Raw genomic sequence first — 15,243 nt, forward strand, 5'->3', positions numbered from 1 at the left:
CACATGCTACACGCGCGGTGACCGGTCGGCGCGTGCTAAGTGCAGATTACCAGTGTGCGTAGGAGAAAATAAATAAATAATTCATCCATGCGTTAGGGGCGCGCACCAAATCTGAAATTACCATCAGGAAGGCGTGATGGCCTGGCAGTAGGCTCATTTGGGCATGCGCAAAGAGCTACTGCAGCTTAGTAAAAGGGCCCCTTAATTCTTTGAATCTGTCCTATTAATATTGTAGCTCCTTTCTACCTTTCTTTTGTTTTAGAATTGTACACTGCTGTGATCTAAAAGTTAGCTAATGGCGGTATAGAAAACTTAAATAAACTATTAGTGCTTAGCCAGTTAAGTGTTATTTAACTGGCCAGATGCTGTTCCTGGCTGGTTAAATAGCGCTGAATATCAGCTAGTTTGTGCCTATACAGAATTATCCCCTATCTGTTTAGTAGCCAGATATTCCTGCTATACAGATCAATTTAGGTTGAGTTACTCTTTACAGATAATTTTAGGGTAGTTAAATGCATTCTCATCCTAACACTATCCATATACGCGTTTAAAGTTCATGGATACTGGACTTATATGTTTACTCTCTACCAGAGAATGTATAAGACCTTTTGAAAACTGACTCAAAACTTTCTTCATTGAATAACCTGCATTAGGTATTAATGTTGGATGGCATATTCAGTGTTAATATTGAATGAACCATTTAAATCTGTTTGCCTCATTTGCATGCATGTTAGCATTAGTATTACGAAATATGAGTAATGCTAGTGTGAATGCAAATAGCGTGTGTTAATGCACTTTATTCATGGGAATTAGCTAATATCTGCATTAATAATAAGACCTTATGCTACACTGGTAAGTTAATGATGTTGACAACAGTTCTGTAAAGCTGAAAAGAGACTGAAATACTGCCACACTAGAAATAATTGGTCTGAACTAAGATATATTCACCTAGATCTCTGCTAAAGCCCATCATTGAACATCAAAGTACATCAAATATGCTTATGTTACATTTGAATCTCGAAACAGGAGCATACATTTATTTATTTTTTATATATATAAAAAATGTTTAATATGAAAAATCAAGAGAAATAAGTGGTAAGAAAACAAGAAACCTACATTTTAAACTTTAAGGATTATAATAAAAATGGATTTTAGAAAAAAATTAAACATGAATACCACAAAGTTGACAGACTGATGATGAATATTGCAACCCCAGTCAAAGACGCTAAAATTCAGATAAGCATTTGTGTGTATTGAGGTCTTTTCCTCGTTTAAATAAATATAAGCAATATATATCTTGTAAAAGTATTGGACTCTTCAATGTTCTGTCTCATTTGGTTGGTTAGAGCCACAGTTATCTTTCTCATTTTTTGATACTGAACAAAAATACAGACATATTGAACAGTCCTTGCAGTGTGTGTCTGGAGTGTTTAAGGAACGACTAAAGACTGACCCCCTGATATTCAGTGCTATTTAACTATCCAGAATGGCTGCTGACAAGTTAAATAGTGCTTAACCTGCTATCCACCGATACTCATTGGGGAATAACTGGCTATCCCTTGTTAGTGGCTAGCAGATAGGCAGTTATATCACCTGATATAATCCACTATCAACTGATTTTTAAAGCTGGTTTAGCAGCCATATTTCACTGTGTGAAAACCTGGGATATCTTTGGCTGGTTTAAAGATAACTGGTTAAGTCAGAATATTGACTTAGCTGGTTATCTTAACCGGCTAACCCCAGTTAGTGGCTAGCAGACAGCCAGTTTTGTTACCTGATATAACCTACTATCCACTGAGTTTTAAAGCCAGTTTAGCAGCCATATTTGGCCGTGTGAAAACCTGGGATATCTTTGGCTGGTTTAAAGATAACCGGGTAAGTCTGAATATTGATTTAGCTGGCTATCTTTAAACCAGCAAAAAATAAACTGGATGTTCAATGCCGGTACAACTCCCATGGTCTAAATATCGGCCCCAGTAAGCCCTGAAAAAATGCTGAAAGACTTACTATGATAGCACTTGAAGCATCTTCACTATATTTTAGCACATATCATATATTTAATACAGATGTTTTCTGTATCCAAGCACAAACCATGTAAACATGAGAGACTCCAAGCTGCTGGGACTCTCTCTTATGCAATTCTGTACACTGATGTGTATATCTAGTATTTAGGATCAGTAACAGATACTCCTAACTTTAGATAATCTAAGATGATTGAATCCTAACTGTATCATATAAATATGCAAAATGGGACACTATCTATGTTTGAATCCTTGATGATTGACATTAGTGTTCACAAGTTTTGGACTTGTGTTAATTCAACCTCTCTTCTAAGCCAGTTTCTGGTTGTCCAACATGTGCAATTTAAAGTTAGGAAGATGTTGCATATTGTGATAAGGCTAGTAACCGTGGACCCAAAGGGAAGCAGCTAATCCCTGAACTACAATCCCCAGAATCCCTTGCGAGAAGGAAAGAGAAGGGTAGACCTAAAAGAGCAGAAGGAATTTCTAACACCAGCAGGGGCAGAAGTAACTCAGGGCAAGGTGGGTCAGTTACTCCCTTCCCCACTAGAGGGAGAAGAAGAGAAGAAGCCCAGTCCCCTTGGCTACAAAAGCAGTATATAATTCCCCCCAGCTGTGAGAAGCAAGGGACAGATTTCCTGAAAGCTCCCAGCAACCAGGAGGGAGAGGAGACTTACTCAGAGAAGGAATCCATGGAGTATGTGGAGGAGGGAAAGGACCTGCCTCTAGAACTTCCCTGCCTAGAAGATCAAGCTACCATGGATTGGGAGAATACAAACACAGACCTTTCTAGCATATAAAGGCAGTGTGGGAGGCCACAGACATTTGAAGCTGTAAAGTGGGAGGTGTCCTGCCAGCCCTGCGATGGAGAGTGGTCAGTGTGAAAAATTGAAGATTGATGCTACTATCTTAAAGTTTCAAACTTGTGATACTAAATCCCCTGTGTCTTCTGTAAGCACAACATTGGTGAAAGTCCCTTATGAATAAAGCCCTTTGTATTGAAATTTGAAAAGCATGGTGAGAGGTATTGGAGGCTAATTCCATAAACACACAATAAGTTTACTGCTGCATCCCTGGTAAAGGTTTTTTTTTTAAATAACCACAACATTTAAAAATGAAAATCTTGACTATTCAAGTAACTGGCAATAAAAACATGAACACAAAAACAATCAATCTAAAAATAAGCTCATTTAAGGTCAACTTTTCTAAATATTATCTTTGATGCCACTTTTCACCTAACAAATGATGCAACATTTTAGATAAAGAAGATTAGACAGAGCTGTAAAAAGACATTCTTTTATAATGTGCTGTAATAGGATAGGTTTAATTGATTGGGATTTATTAACCAAAATTTGTGAACTATTAACAAAGCAACATGTTAACTGTTAAAAAGGCATATTAAAACTTGCATTAAACTTTGTAGTGAGGGGTCAAAGACAGACATTGGTTTGTGTGATCCCCTTAACCAAAGAGGGATTCCATAGCCATTGGATTTTGATGTCAAATATCACTATAAGAAAATGCAATATTACTTATATTCTTTAGCTTTCTGATCAAATTAATAGTTACTTACTTTTACACACAGGTGATTTTCCTGTCCATTTCATATCGCCTCTACAAGTCCGATGTTCTGATCCACCCACAAGGAAAAATCCTGGCTGACAGGTATATATTAAAGTATACCCCAAGGTAGGTAGATCAATGGATCTCACATCTGCATGAGTTGGAGTTTCTGGCTGTCTACAAGCATGAGCTGAAAAGGAAGATTATATTGATACATGATATTAACCAATTATGCACACAAATGATTTAGTAAAAACAAAGGAATTTATATTTGCATTGCTTTAAAGTAAATAGATAATATTATTACCATTAAGCTGAATCAAGATGGTAATCAAAATGTATTTTAAAATATGGACATGTTCTGTACCAATGTAGAAGAATAAAAATGAAAATTCTATTTCATATAGAAAAGTATAGTGGTGTATCATAGGTGGGGCCAACATTTATGCAGGCTTCTTATGGAATACTGTAAGTCACCTGCGTAAAAACTGCATTTAAGTATATACATTTATGCCAGCCATACATGTGCATGCCTACATTTAGGCTCATCAAGACATGACTTTGGGCACAAAAAAATCCCTGATCCAAGGCAACATATAATTAATGGCACCCAAATCATAACCCTTCACTGATCAGTTTAAAACTCTTAGGGCTCCTTTTACTAAGCTACGGTAATCACTTAAAAGGGCTTATTGCTGGACGTGCTGAGGCATTCCGTGGTGGGTTCCAAATGTGTAAGCAGCAAACCATGCGCTAATAAATATATATTTTTTTATTTTCCACTGAGGAGGCATGCCTGGGGGTGGAGAGTGGGCATTTCTGTGCTAATCAGTTAGTGCATCTACACTGCTGTGCACTGATTAGTGTGGAATTAGCATGTGAGCCCTTAGTGCCTACAAAATAGGTGTTGGTAAGGGCTCATGTGCTAATAATTGGCCACATTAGCAAATATAGAATCAACTACTCAAAACAGGAATGTTAAGGGAATTTGAATAAATTGACACAAACAAATCAAATATGAACTCCTTACACAGGGAGTACATATATATAGTCCATCAGCATCTCTCAAAATATTGAAGGAATAAAATTGGGATGATAAAGCCTCAACAGACTCCACACAATCAAAAAAGATTTTAATGTACCGGAGTTCTAGTTGTCATCATTGGCATAAAAAATCTCCCTTTATAAAGTATAGTTTTAATGGTATAAATTCTTATTGAAAACAAACACTTTTAAAGTGCTGATAACTGCTTCAGCAGTTGTTTCGCAGCCAAATATGGCCAAAGTTTTGATGGTCTGCATCAGGAACCGTGGAGCTTGCAATATCGGAACTCCTTCCAGACGGCGGTTAATCAGCACTTACGTGTTTTCAATAAGGATCCATCTAGCCCAGTATCCTATTTCCAACAGTGGCCAAGCAAGGTCATAAGTACCTGGCAGAAACCCAAATCGTGGCAACATATATTTAAAATAAACGGAATCTAACAGTGCAAAAATGCTTTTATTTTTTTAATTTATCTTCTTTCCTTCTGCTTTTCCAACTAGGGCCTTCACACAGACACATAGAAGACGTGTAGTAAGCTAGTGAACTGCATGGAAAAGTGAAGCATGCATTTTAAAAAGTTCATTATCTATTACCTTACTTTATATAGCATTAAGTGGCCGCACAGTAAACATAAACTCCTAACTGGAGGGCAACTATTATACCCAAAAGGACTCCATTTTGAATTAATATGTTTAGCATCAATTGCAATGGGCCAATAAGATGCCCTACTATCAGGTAATTTAATTTTAATTTTTAATTTATACCCCCCCTCTACCCCACCCAGTCCCTGCCACATCTTCTGTTAAGCAGTTACCACTGGACTTTTACCATACTGGTTGTTTTAACACATGTTATATGTTAGCATGGGCTACTGCTAATGGTCAGTACACACTAAAACTGGCCTAACTGCCTAATGCAACTCAGTAAACATGTCCCAATGTTACTATAGATTCAGTAGGGTTACTACTTACGGATACATTCAGGCTGGATGCCACTCCATGTTAAATTAGCAAGGCAAGACCGAGTGGTTGAACCCTGTATATGGTATCCTTTTCTACATCGAAAGAACACAGTGCTTCCAACCTGCAAAGAGAGAAAAATAATATTACAGGAAGAAACTTAAGGTGCATAAATATTTACCCATATCATTTGCCTGTGGAATTTCATTCAAAGCAACTGAGGACAGTAGCACATGTCACATTGTGTTAAGGCTCAGTGAAAGAAAACAAACTTCATAGCAGGAGACTACCCAGAAGTTGCAGAGATTTACAAGTGATGTCCCAAGGAAAATAGGGACTTCTGAGGTGATAGGATGAACATTACATATAATAATGTAAAAATACAAGAAAAGCCATGGCAGGTCAGACCAAGGACTACTGATCCCAGCATCTTGTCCCCAACTGTGACCAGTCCAGATCACAAGTACCAGGCAGATCCTATAAAGCAGCTCTCAAAGATTTCAATATATTTTCATTGTAGATTTTAAATTATTTCAACTTGACAACATCCATTATTTATTTGTATTTATTTCAGTATGTTATTCACTATAAATATGTGCCCCTAGTAAAGTTACAGTAAATAAAAAAAGAATAAACACAGTAAACAGCACAAAACAGACATGAAATAGTGCATAAACAACAAACATAAAACATTACAATAAATTAAAGTCACTAGACTAATACCATGCCTGGAATTTAATCAGCTGTTAAAATATGTGCTTTTTGGCAACTTGGAAGAATATTTTCATAATGTTAATCATGTGCAATTTGGTATTTGACAATTAGAAGTAAAGGTCCTCAGCTCTGCAATAACTTACCTAGGGATCTTAACACGGAACAATCTGCTTTAGCTTTCAAAGAAATCCTTCCAAGAATTCTTATTAAAATGAACAAAGGTTTAACCAGATGGAATTTATGGATTTCAGGTTTGATGAATGGGAAGGTCTTTTGCGTGGTGGGGAGAGTGAACTTAAGGGAAATTTAACTGTAAAGGGTTTTGAATAATTGGCATTGCATTCTAAATCTTAATGCTTATTAATGCAATTATTATAATGAATGATTAGTTACAGATTTTTGGGTTGGATGTAATCTTCCTTGAATCTTGTGGGACCTAATTAGAATATATTTGGAAATTACATTAAATAAAAGATAAGGAGCAATTATAAAATGTTTATGCAGGTAAAGATGCATACAGTTGGAGCTACATTCCTATAAGAAGTTTAGGGCCCCTTTTATAAAGGTGCACTAACGTTTTTAGCGTTCGCTAAATGGTAAAGATGCCTATATATTCCTATGGGCATCTCTAGCGTTTAGCGTGTGCTAATCATTATTATTAGATGGTGAGACAGTATCTTGGAGACCTGTGTAGATGAAACAGGAAAGAGAATCAGGGGTGTGTGGCTTCAGTATGTGTCTAGCAAAACTCATATTTAGGTACAAAACAACAGGTGTCAATGTGCGCTGGCACTTCTGGTTTCCTTTGCACATGTACACAAAGAAGCTGTGATTCCTGGCACAGTCCCCCCCCCCCCCCCCTACACACACATTTGCTGCAATTTTTTCATATGTATAACACATTTAGTTTGAATATATGATGTCATGTCACGAGATGGACTCGTTATGATGTTTCCTGTACCAGTTGGGAGGAGAGTGAATTTCAGAATGGAGTAAAAGTATTTATTATGAGGAGATCTCCGTGGAGGGAGTCCAAGAGGACAGAGAGGTGGTGAAGCTCAGTTTGAGCTGATAAACGGCATTCATTAAAGAACTTTTTTTCCTTTGGGACTATGATTAATGGATTGTAGCCGTTTGAGCCAGCAATGGACAACAGTGTGGATTAATTAGGCCATTGCTGGCCTTTATTTTACATTGCACTTATATTTGGCGACAAGATCACAAAGGACCATTCCACAGATCATCAAGGACTATTCCACGGAGGATCGTTTTTTAACTACATAAATGCTAAGTGTTTTTTTGCTTCTCTTTTGATTGATTAGATATACTTCAGATAGTATAGAGATGTGAGAGATTTAAAATTGTTGAAGTACTATAGAATTTTTAGAGCACATCTTTCATTTAGGATGTGTTGGAGGTTTAGGGGAATAAGTGATAGGATCAACATATACAGTTCTGAGATTTGTGATTATTAAAATATATTTGATGGGATGTAATTGGAAGAAGGGTGTTCTTTACAACAAAAAATGTTTTCCTTTATTAGTGGAAGTATAGACACCCTCGAGAAGATCTATGATTGAGAAATTTGTTCACCCTTAGAGATCTCACGCATTAGTGAGAGTCTCGTTTTGGGTGAATTTGTAACTCTGAGAACCTAATTACTTCTGTTCCTTTAATAAAGAAGCTACTAGATCCAGCCCTAATAGCACACAAGTGCTGATGTACAAATTTACCCCTGCTCCAAAGAAAGAATAAATGTGTATATGCACTCTAAGCATCTATACTATATTTTATAATGTTTGTTCATATATCACAACTTCCATCTTCAGTTCAACCATACTATACTCTAGGAAATGCCTACATATACATCATGTAAAAGTAGGTGCACACTTTCCATTTATATACCTTTTATGCACTTTTGCCATCACATAAAAGCCCATTTCTGTGTGTAAAACAGGATTTGCATGCTTAAAAAGTTTTATAAAATTACCCCCTATGAGCCTGACTTTAAGGGTCTTTAAGAATGCTCACAATGAGCTAGAAAATGTGAGTAGGGGACCCTGATGGTAACAGAATAAATGTACCAAATGCAGTATTCATGAATTATGAGATCAATGGTTACATGGTCCTTTCAGATAATTGAATTAATCTCTATAGTATAGGTCACAAGATAGCAGTATACCCCAACTGTATAAGCATAAGCTGTGGAAATAGAACACTCCTTGCATGATGTTGATAAATATCACCTTTTATAGAACTTAGTAGTAGCCTAATGGTTAGAGCTGCAAGCTGGGAACTGGAAGGACCAGTTTCAAATATCCTTATGCCTTGGACAAGTCACTTAACTGTCCAGTGACTTAAGTCCAATGCTGAACAGGTTCTGGCAGCTATGCTAGTCCAGGTATGTCTCCCTTTGTTGGGCAGCAGTGACATAGAGGGATATTTTCGAAAGAACGTCTAAATCAGAATTTGGACATTTTACAAAAATGTCCAAATTCTGAACAGGAAAGAAGGTCATTTTTGAAAAAGATAGACGTCTATGTTTTGTGTTTGAAAATACTATGGACTTCTTGTGATTTGGGCATCCTTTTTTTTGTCCATTTTCAAACAAAAGATGTCCAAATGCAAGACATCCAAAACAGAGAAGGAGTGGCTTAATGGTTAGTGCTGCATGCGTTGATCCTGGCAACATGGGTTCAATTCCCACTGCTGCTCCTTGTCACTTTGGGCAAGTCAAATCCACAAGGGGCATTTTTGGACATGATGTCTAAGTCTGAATTTGGACATTTTTCCAGTGCAGGGCTGGAAAGTACTTGTGCTTTCGCCTGCTCTAGAAAGTGTTTGTCAAGCTTTGGACCTGACTGTTTTGTAGTTTGCAGAAATCCTTCTTATCTAAGTCTCTAGCTAGTGCTATGGATCAGTATCTGCAGGGCAATTCAGGATCAGTGGATACAAAACCAAAGATTTTGCAGTTAGGAGACAGGTTAGGGCTTTGTAAGTGAGTTGGTGGAAAGCCTAGACTTTAAGTTGTCTCAAGCAATCCCAATCATGCACTCCTAGTCCCCTCACATACTGAATGAGGGGGACTGGATATCTATGCAAATTTTTGGCTATGGAAGTAACTTCCAATGATGGGACTACCGATTTTATCTGAATTGGCCTTCAGTTCTTTGCAAGCTCCTAGAAAGTACCACAGTAAGAACAGGAGCTGGTTGGCTGATCCTAAAGATGATTATTCAGCGAGCATTTATGATTCTGGATTTGATAGCCTCAATGTGAACAGCACCAGTGCTTATACATGTGAATATCTGAACATCACAGCCCATTGTTTGATGTTCATCCTTTTTACTCTTGTTCATTGTGTTTGTGGCATTCAATACATTTTTGAATTACTGCAATGATATACATTTTCACCCCAAACACTATCCTGAGGCTTTGATTGCTCCTTCTGTGTAGTATCATCATTAATGTTAGCCTTCTTCCTAGAAGTGGAAAGTAGCAACATGATGCCAACCAGGTTTCCTAAGTGTGCTGATTTGTTTCTCCTCCCACGTTCTATAGATTTACTCCCCAACCATTTCACAACAAGATTAGCCTCTTCTGTTGTCATGCGGTTAAGGCCAGTGATGACATCATTTAAATCAGATTTTTACATTCTGTAGTTGTCTGGGTAGTCTTTGAACCTGGTAAGCTTGTGTTGAAATGTATATTTAGAAAGAATTACCCTGACTGATGCTTTTGGTCTGTGGTGAGGTGGGTGAGTTTACTAATTGCTCAAGTTGATGCTATCTTTAAAAAAAAAAAGGTGTAGGATAAGGATGCTTGAGACACTTATTCTGTGTGTGGGAGAGAATTGTGACAACTTCCCCTGCTGGCAGTGTTCACTCAGCCATGTCTTGAGTCCATATCATCTGAGGCATAAGGAACTGAACATAAGGTACAGTGTCTTTGATGTCTGCATGGCATGGGCCAGCTGTAGTGCACCATTTGGGTATGTGGATCATAGTGGAAGTGACTGGCATCCAGGGTAGAGTGTGCTTTAAGTCGATCACCCTCAAATACAGTGCCTACTTTAGGAAAACTCTGCTTAGGAGCTTGGATATGAGCATAATTTCTGGTATGTTGAGCAATATCCTCTGAAGCAACCTGCTGTATCTGATTCATTCCAATCACTTGTTTTTGGCTGCAGCTGCTGCTTCTTTTCTTGGCATAGTAATTTCAATTTAGATTTCAACTCAGCATTTTGATGTGTGGCACTGGCAGAAGCTGTTGCAGCCGCTTTCTGCTCTTCTATTCTGGACCTCTTTAGTCTTATGGCTGTCTCTTGTCTATTGTAGGAAGCGTACGTTTTTCAGCGTCTGTCAGTGTATGCCTTCTTCTGTCAGCTGGCCTTGTTTGGGAATGATTTGAATGTACTGACCTTGCCTCTCCCCAACCTAATCCTGGAAATGGCTCCTGAGGCTAGAGGGTAAAAGTCCACATGTGAGCTGTAATCACAGAACCCTTTTTGGTGGGTAAAACAGCATTTGAACCATGGAAAGAACTTTGGAATGAACTCCTTATGTAGTTACTTTTTTTTTTTTTTTGTAGCTGGGAAATAGCAGTGATCACAAAGCAAAACAGCTCATGCTAAAGCAAAATGAAACATATTGTAATTCTGATGTTATTCATTACATTCACATACACACTTATCCCATAGGCTTTATAGAGTATCAGTAGTTCAACACATTGACTCTGTCTTAAAGGATCTTGCTGCAGGCATAGAAGAGGAAAGACATTTTGAAAATAGAACCCTATGGAGAATAATTTATTCAGTAAACCCCAGTTGACAATACATTTGCAGTTATCTCTAACAAAAAAAAAAAGCCCTGATGTCTTAATGGGGTTATATTTTCACAGTACTGTATTTTGTAGAAATGTATTTTACCTCATAAGCCTTAGAACTGTTCTGTATTCCATAATGTGGAGTGCCAGGATCTGGGCAAGTATTATGAACTGGATCTGAAATTTAAAATGCAAACATCAGATACAGTAACTATGGAAACAATACGCCACTTCATTCCCTAAAACTATTTACACACTTCACACATTCTATCAAGGATGATGCATAGTAGAAAAGCTAGCAAAATGCAAGCTAAGACAAGGAATCCAATTTACTTTCAACAAAAATATTCAACTCTGCACAGCATTGCTGTGCTGCTGTTGAAGAAGTCACTTGGGGAAATAATTTTAGATGTACATTCACATTTTATTTAAACAAACCTTTTCTATCCAATGTATGCACTGATTCATGTTTATGTTCTGCTGCTGAGAGAATGGTATGGAGGGGCATAATCGAACGGTGCCAGCCATCTATATGGGCGGTCATCTATATGGCCGGTGCCGCAAAGAGAGGTCCCGAACCATATTATCGAAAAAGACGGCCGGCCATCTTTCGTTTCGATAATACGGTTGGGGCCGGCTAATGTCAGAGATGGCCGGGTTTGAGATGGATGGCATTGGTTTTTGCCGATAATGGAAACCGAGGCCAGCCATCTCAAACTCGGCCAAATTCAAGGCATTTGGTCGTGGGAGGGGCCAGCATTTGTAGTGCACTGGTCCCCCTCACATGCCAGGACACCAACCGAGCACCCTAGGGGGCACTGCAGTGGACTTCAAAAATTGCTCCCAGATGCATACCTCCCTTACCTTGGGTGCTGAGCCCCCCCAAAACCCACTCCCTACAACTGTACACCACTACCATAGCCTTTAGGGGTGAAGGGGGGCACCTACATGTGGGTACAGTGGGTTTTTGGGGGTTTGGAGGGCTCAACACTTACCACCACAAGTGTAACGGGGGGGGGGGGCTGGGTCCGCCTGGCTGAAGTGCACTGCACCCACTAAAACTGCTCCAGGGACATGCATACTGCTGTCATGGAGCTGGGTATGACATCTGAGGCTGGCAAAAAATGTTTTTAATTTATTTTTTTTAGGGTGGGAGGGGGTTGGTGACCACTGGGGGAGCACGGAGAGGTCATCCCCGAGTCCCTCTGGTGTCATCTGGTCAGTTTGGACACTTTTTTGAAGCTTGGTCCTGAAAATAAATGGACCAAGTGAAGCCGGCGAAGTGCTCGTCAGAGCCGGCCTTCTTTTTTCCATTATGTGCCGAAGCCGGCCATCTCGTAACCATGCCCCCGTCCCACCTTCCATACCCTACCGAAACGCCCCCTTGAAAATTGGCTGGCCCTGCAACGGAAAGCAGTTGAAGTCAGCGAAAATCGGCTTTCAATTATACCGATTTCGCCAGCTTCAGGAGATGGCAAGTCATCTCGCAATTTGTGTCAGAAGATGGCCGGCCTTCTCATTTGAAAATAAGCATCAAGCTCAGGAAACTCTGAGACAGACAGTGACCACAGAATTTCTACCCACTAATATTCACTCTCCCTACATTTCCTAGTAAATGTTTCTAGTAAGAAGGGACTGGCTGGAGTTTGGAAGGAAATTTCAAGTTTTAAGTTTAATAAATTTGATATACAGCCCTTAGAGCACGCTTCAGACTGGTTTACAATTAAAGTCATAGGAGGAATAGAAATACATCATAATACAGGAAAGATAATTTATGTATTGTGATTTATTAACCACCTTTATGAAGAGATTCACCCAAGGCGGTTTACAGCAGGTACAGTTTAACACAAAACTTGCAATTTTGTTAACAGCATAACAATAATAAAATGACCAAGTATAAACATAAATACAATAAAGCAGGTAAACTTGAAAACAGCAAACTGAAACCTAATAATAGGACTACCATGAGACAGTACTAAAATATACATACTTAACGGCACTGAAATTCAAATACCAGAGATATAATACGTTAGCATAATACTAATGATGCACCTAACAAGCATTTATTAGGATGTTCATATGTACATAAGTATTGCTATACTGGGACATACCGAAGGTCCATCAAGCCCAGCATCCTGTTTCCAACAGTGGCCAATCCAGCTCACAAGTACCTGGCAAGATCCCAAAAAAGTGTAATACATTTTATGCTGCTTATCTTAGAAATAAGAAGTGGATTTTCCCCAAGTCCTTTTTAATAATGGTTTATGGACTTTTCCTTTAAGAAACCATCCAACCCTTTTTTAAACCCCACTAAGCTAACTGCTTTTACAACATTCTCTGGCAACAAATTCCAGAGTTTAATTACATGTATAAGTACATAAGATTACACGTATAAGCACATTCAACTAACAACGACATGATGCTACTGCTTTTCTACAATGCAGCTTATCATATAGCTGAAGGACCAAGTGCAGATATATAGGTGGGGTCAAGATGTGTGGTACTGAGTCAGTTGGGATAGATAGATGGTTGGCTAAACTAAAGGAAAGTTCATTGTACAGTTAAGCAAGATATAAGGACTTGATCTACGTTACAGTGTGTGTGGCTGAACTCATTGCAAAAATTCTTATGGAAAGGAAAGGAAAGAAGCCAAGGTTGTCACTAGCCACTCTGCTGATACCTGTGGAGTATGGTGGACTACGCCTGCTGAGTCTGCGACACCTAACCATTGCGAGTGGCATGAGGCACATTACAGATTGGTTTCGAAACACACAGGAATTTTCAGCCACCACTTTGGAACTTGCCATGACTAAGGGAATACATTTCTGCTATTTGCTGCATGCAGCGGGCGAGGGTGAGAGCTCCCCTTTACGTGTCTCCTCTATAATTCCCACAGCCAGAGCGGTTTGGCGATGGGTCTGTAGGCACCACCATTTCCATCCAAAAACTACTCCATACTTGTCTATTTGTGGCAATCCGGCCTTCCCTCCTGGCTCTTTGTATAATGCATTTCGAAAATGGAAGCAGAATGGACTGATATATATATAATGCATGCTATTTCAGTGGAAGGTCGCATTAAATCCTTTGAAGATTTGCAACAACAATATTCTTTGACCCCCGCAGACCTCTTCCATTATTATCAGCTAAGGCATTATGTAGCTGGTCTGCCTTGGGAGGCATTAACTGAAGATGTACGAGAGGAACTGGCCACTGCCTTCTCCCTTGGAGCGCAACAAAAAGTGCCCCTATCATTCCACCATAGACATTTAAGAGATACTGCTCTGGAACTGGACTTTGCCAGGTGCTCTGCAATGTGCAGTACAGATTTAAGCGTTTTGCTTTTGTCAGACTTATTTCGAGCCCACATATTATCCTTGCGCAAGGCATCACAGATAACATCTCACTGGGAGCTGCAATACAAGTTTGCCTTACTCTTGTTTATACCTCCATGACGAACCTTTCACATGGGCTTATCGTCAGATGGAGCCTATCCAAAATGTGGTGGAAAGGGTGCAACTTTGGGACACATGTTTTGGACTTGTCCAAAGATTGTGCATTTCTGGAAGATCCTTTTGAAACAGATTTCTGTTCTTTGGTCAGTTGGCTGGCACTACGATCCCTTCCTGCTGTTTGGCCAACCTAGAGTGACACCGCCAGTACCTCAAGGATGTTGAGAGTTCATCCTGCAGACAGTCATAATAGCAAAAAAGGTGATATTAGCAGAGTGGCTGACTATGCATACCCTGACAATCCAGGGCTGGCGAACCTGAACGCTATCCCTAATGAGTCTGGAGAGATGTGCAATCTACTCTTCTACCCCAGCTGAAGCCTTGTGATTCTGCCAAAGATGGCATCCTCTTTGGAAGACCCTTACTCCTGCAGCGAGAGGAAGTTTAGTAAACTTGTAGTGGTTGTCTGAAGCTATGCGCACTTATTGATATCCATCCCAGCAGTAGAATTTGGGGTAGTTTGTGGGTGGGATGGGGGGGGGGGGGGTTGAAGGTTTAAGGGGTTAAATTGTAACTTTCTATTGTTGTATAAGTGCTGATTATGGCGTTAATAAAAATAATTTGCAACATAAAATATTTATAAACCGCTCTATCCAATAGTACTAGGT

The 15,243-nt window shown here is 39.1% G+C and overlaps 1 protein-coding gene across 1 annotated transcript in view; it reads right to left on the bottom strand.

Moving 5' to 3' along the window:
- Positions 1-15,243, bottom strand: part of CSMD1 (CUB and Sushi multiple domains 1) — a 2,896,277-nt gene that overhangs the window by 40,696 nt on the left and 2,840,338 nt on the right. Inside the window, exons 62-64 of the mRNA XM_030195161.1 lie at positions 11,230-11,303; positions 5,601-5,712; positions 3,595-3,774 (exon numbers count right to left, since the gene is read on the bottom strand). Coding sequence (XP_030051021.1) covers positions 3,595-3,774; positions 5,601-5,712; positions 11,230-11,303 — 366 coding nt within the window. The remainder of the gene's footprint in view (positions 1-3,594; positions 3,775-5,600; positions 5,713-11,229; positions 11,304-15,243) is intronic.

The sequence above is a fragment of the Microcaecilia unicolor genome, chromosome 3, assembly GCF_901765095.1.
Source record: "Microcaecilia unicolor chromosome 3, aMicUni1.1, whole genome shotgun sequence".
NCBI lineage: Eukaryota > Metazoa > Chordata > Amphibia > Gymnophiona > Siphonopidae > Microcaecilia > Microcaecilia unicolor.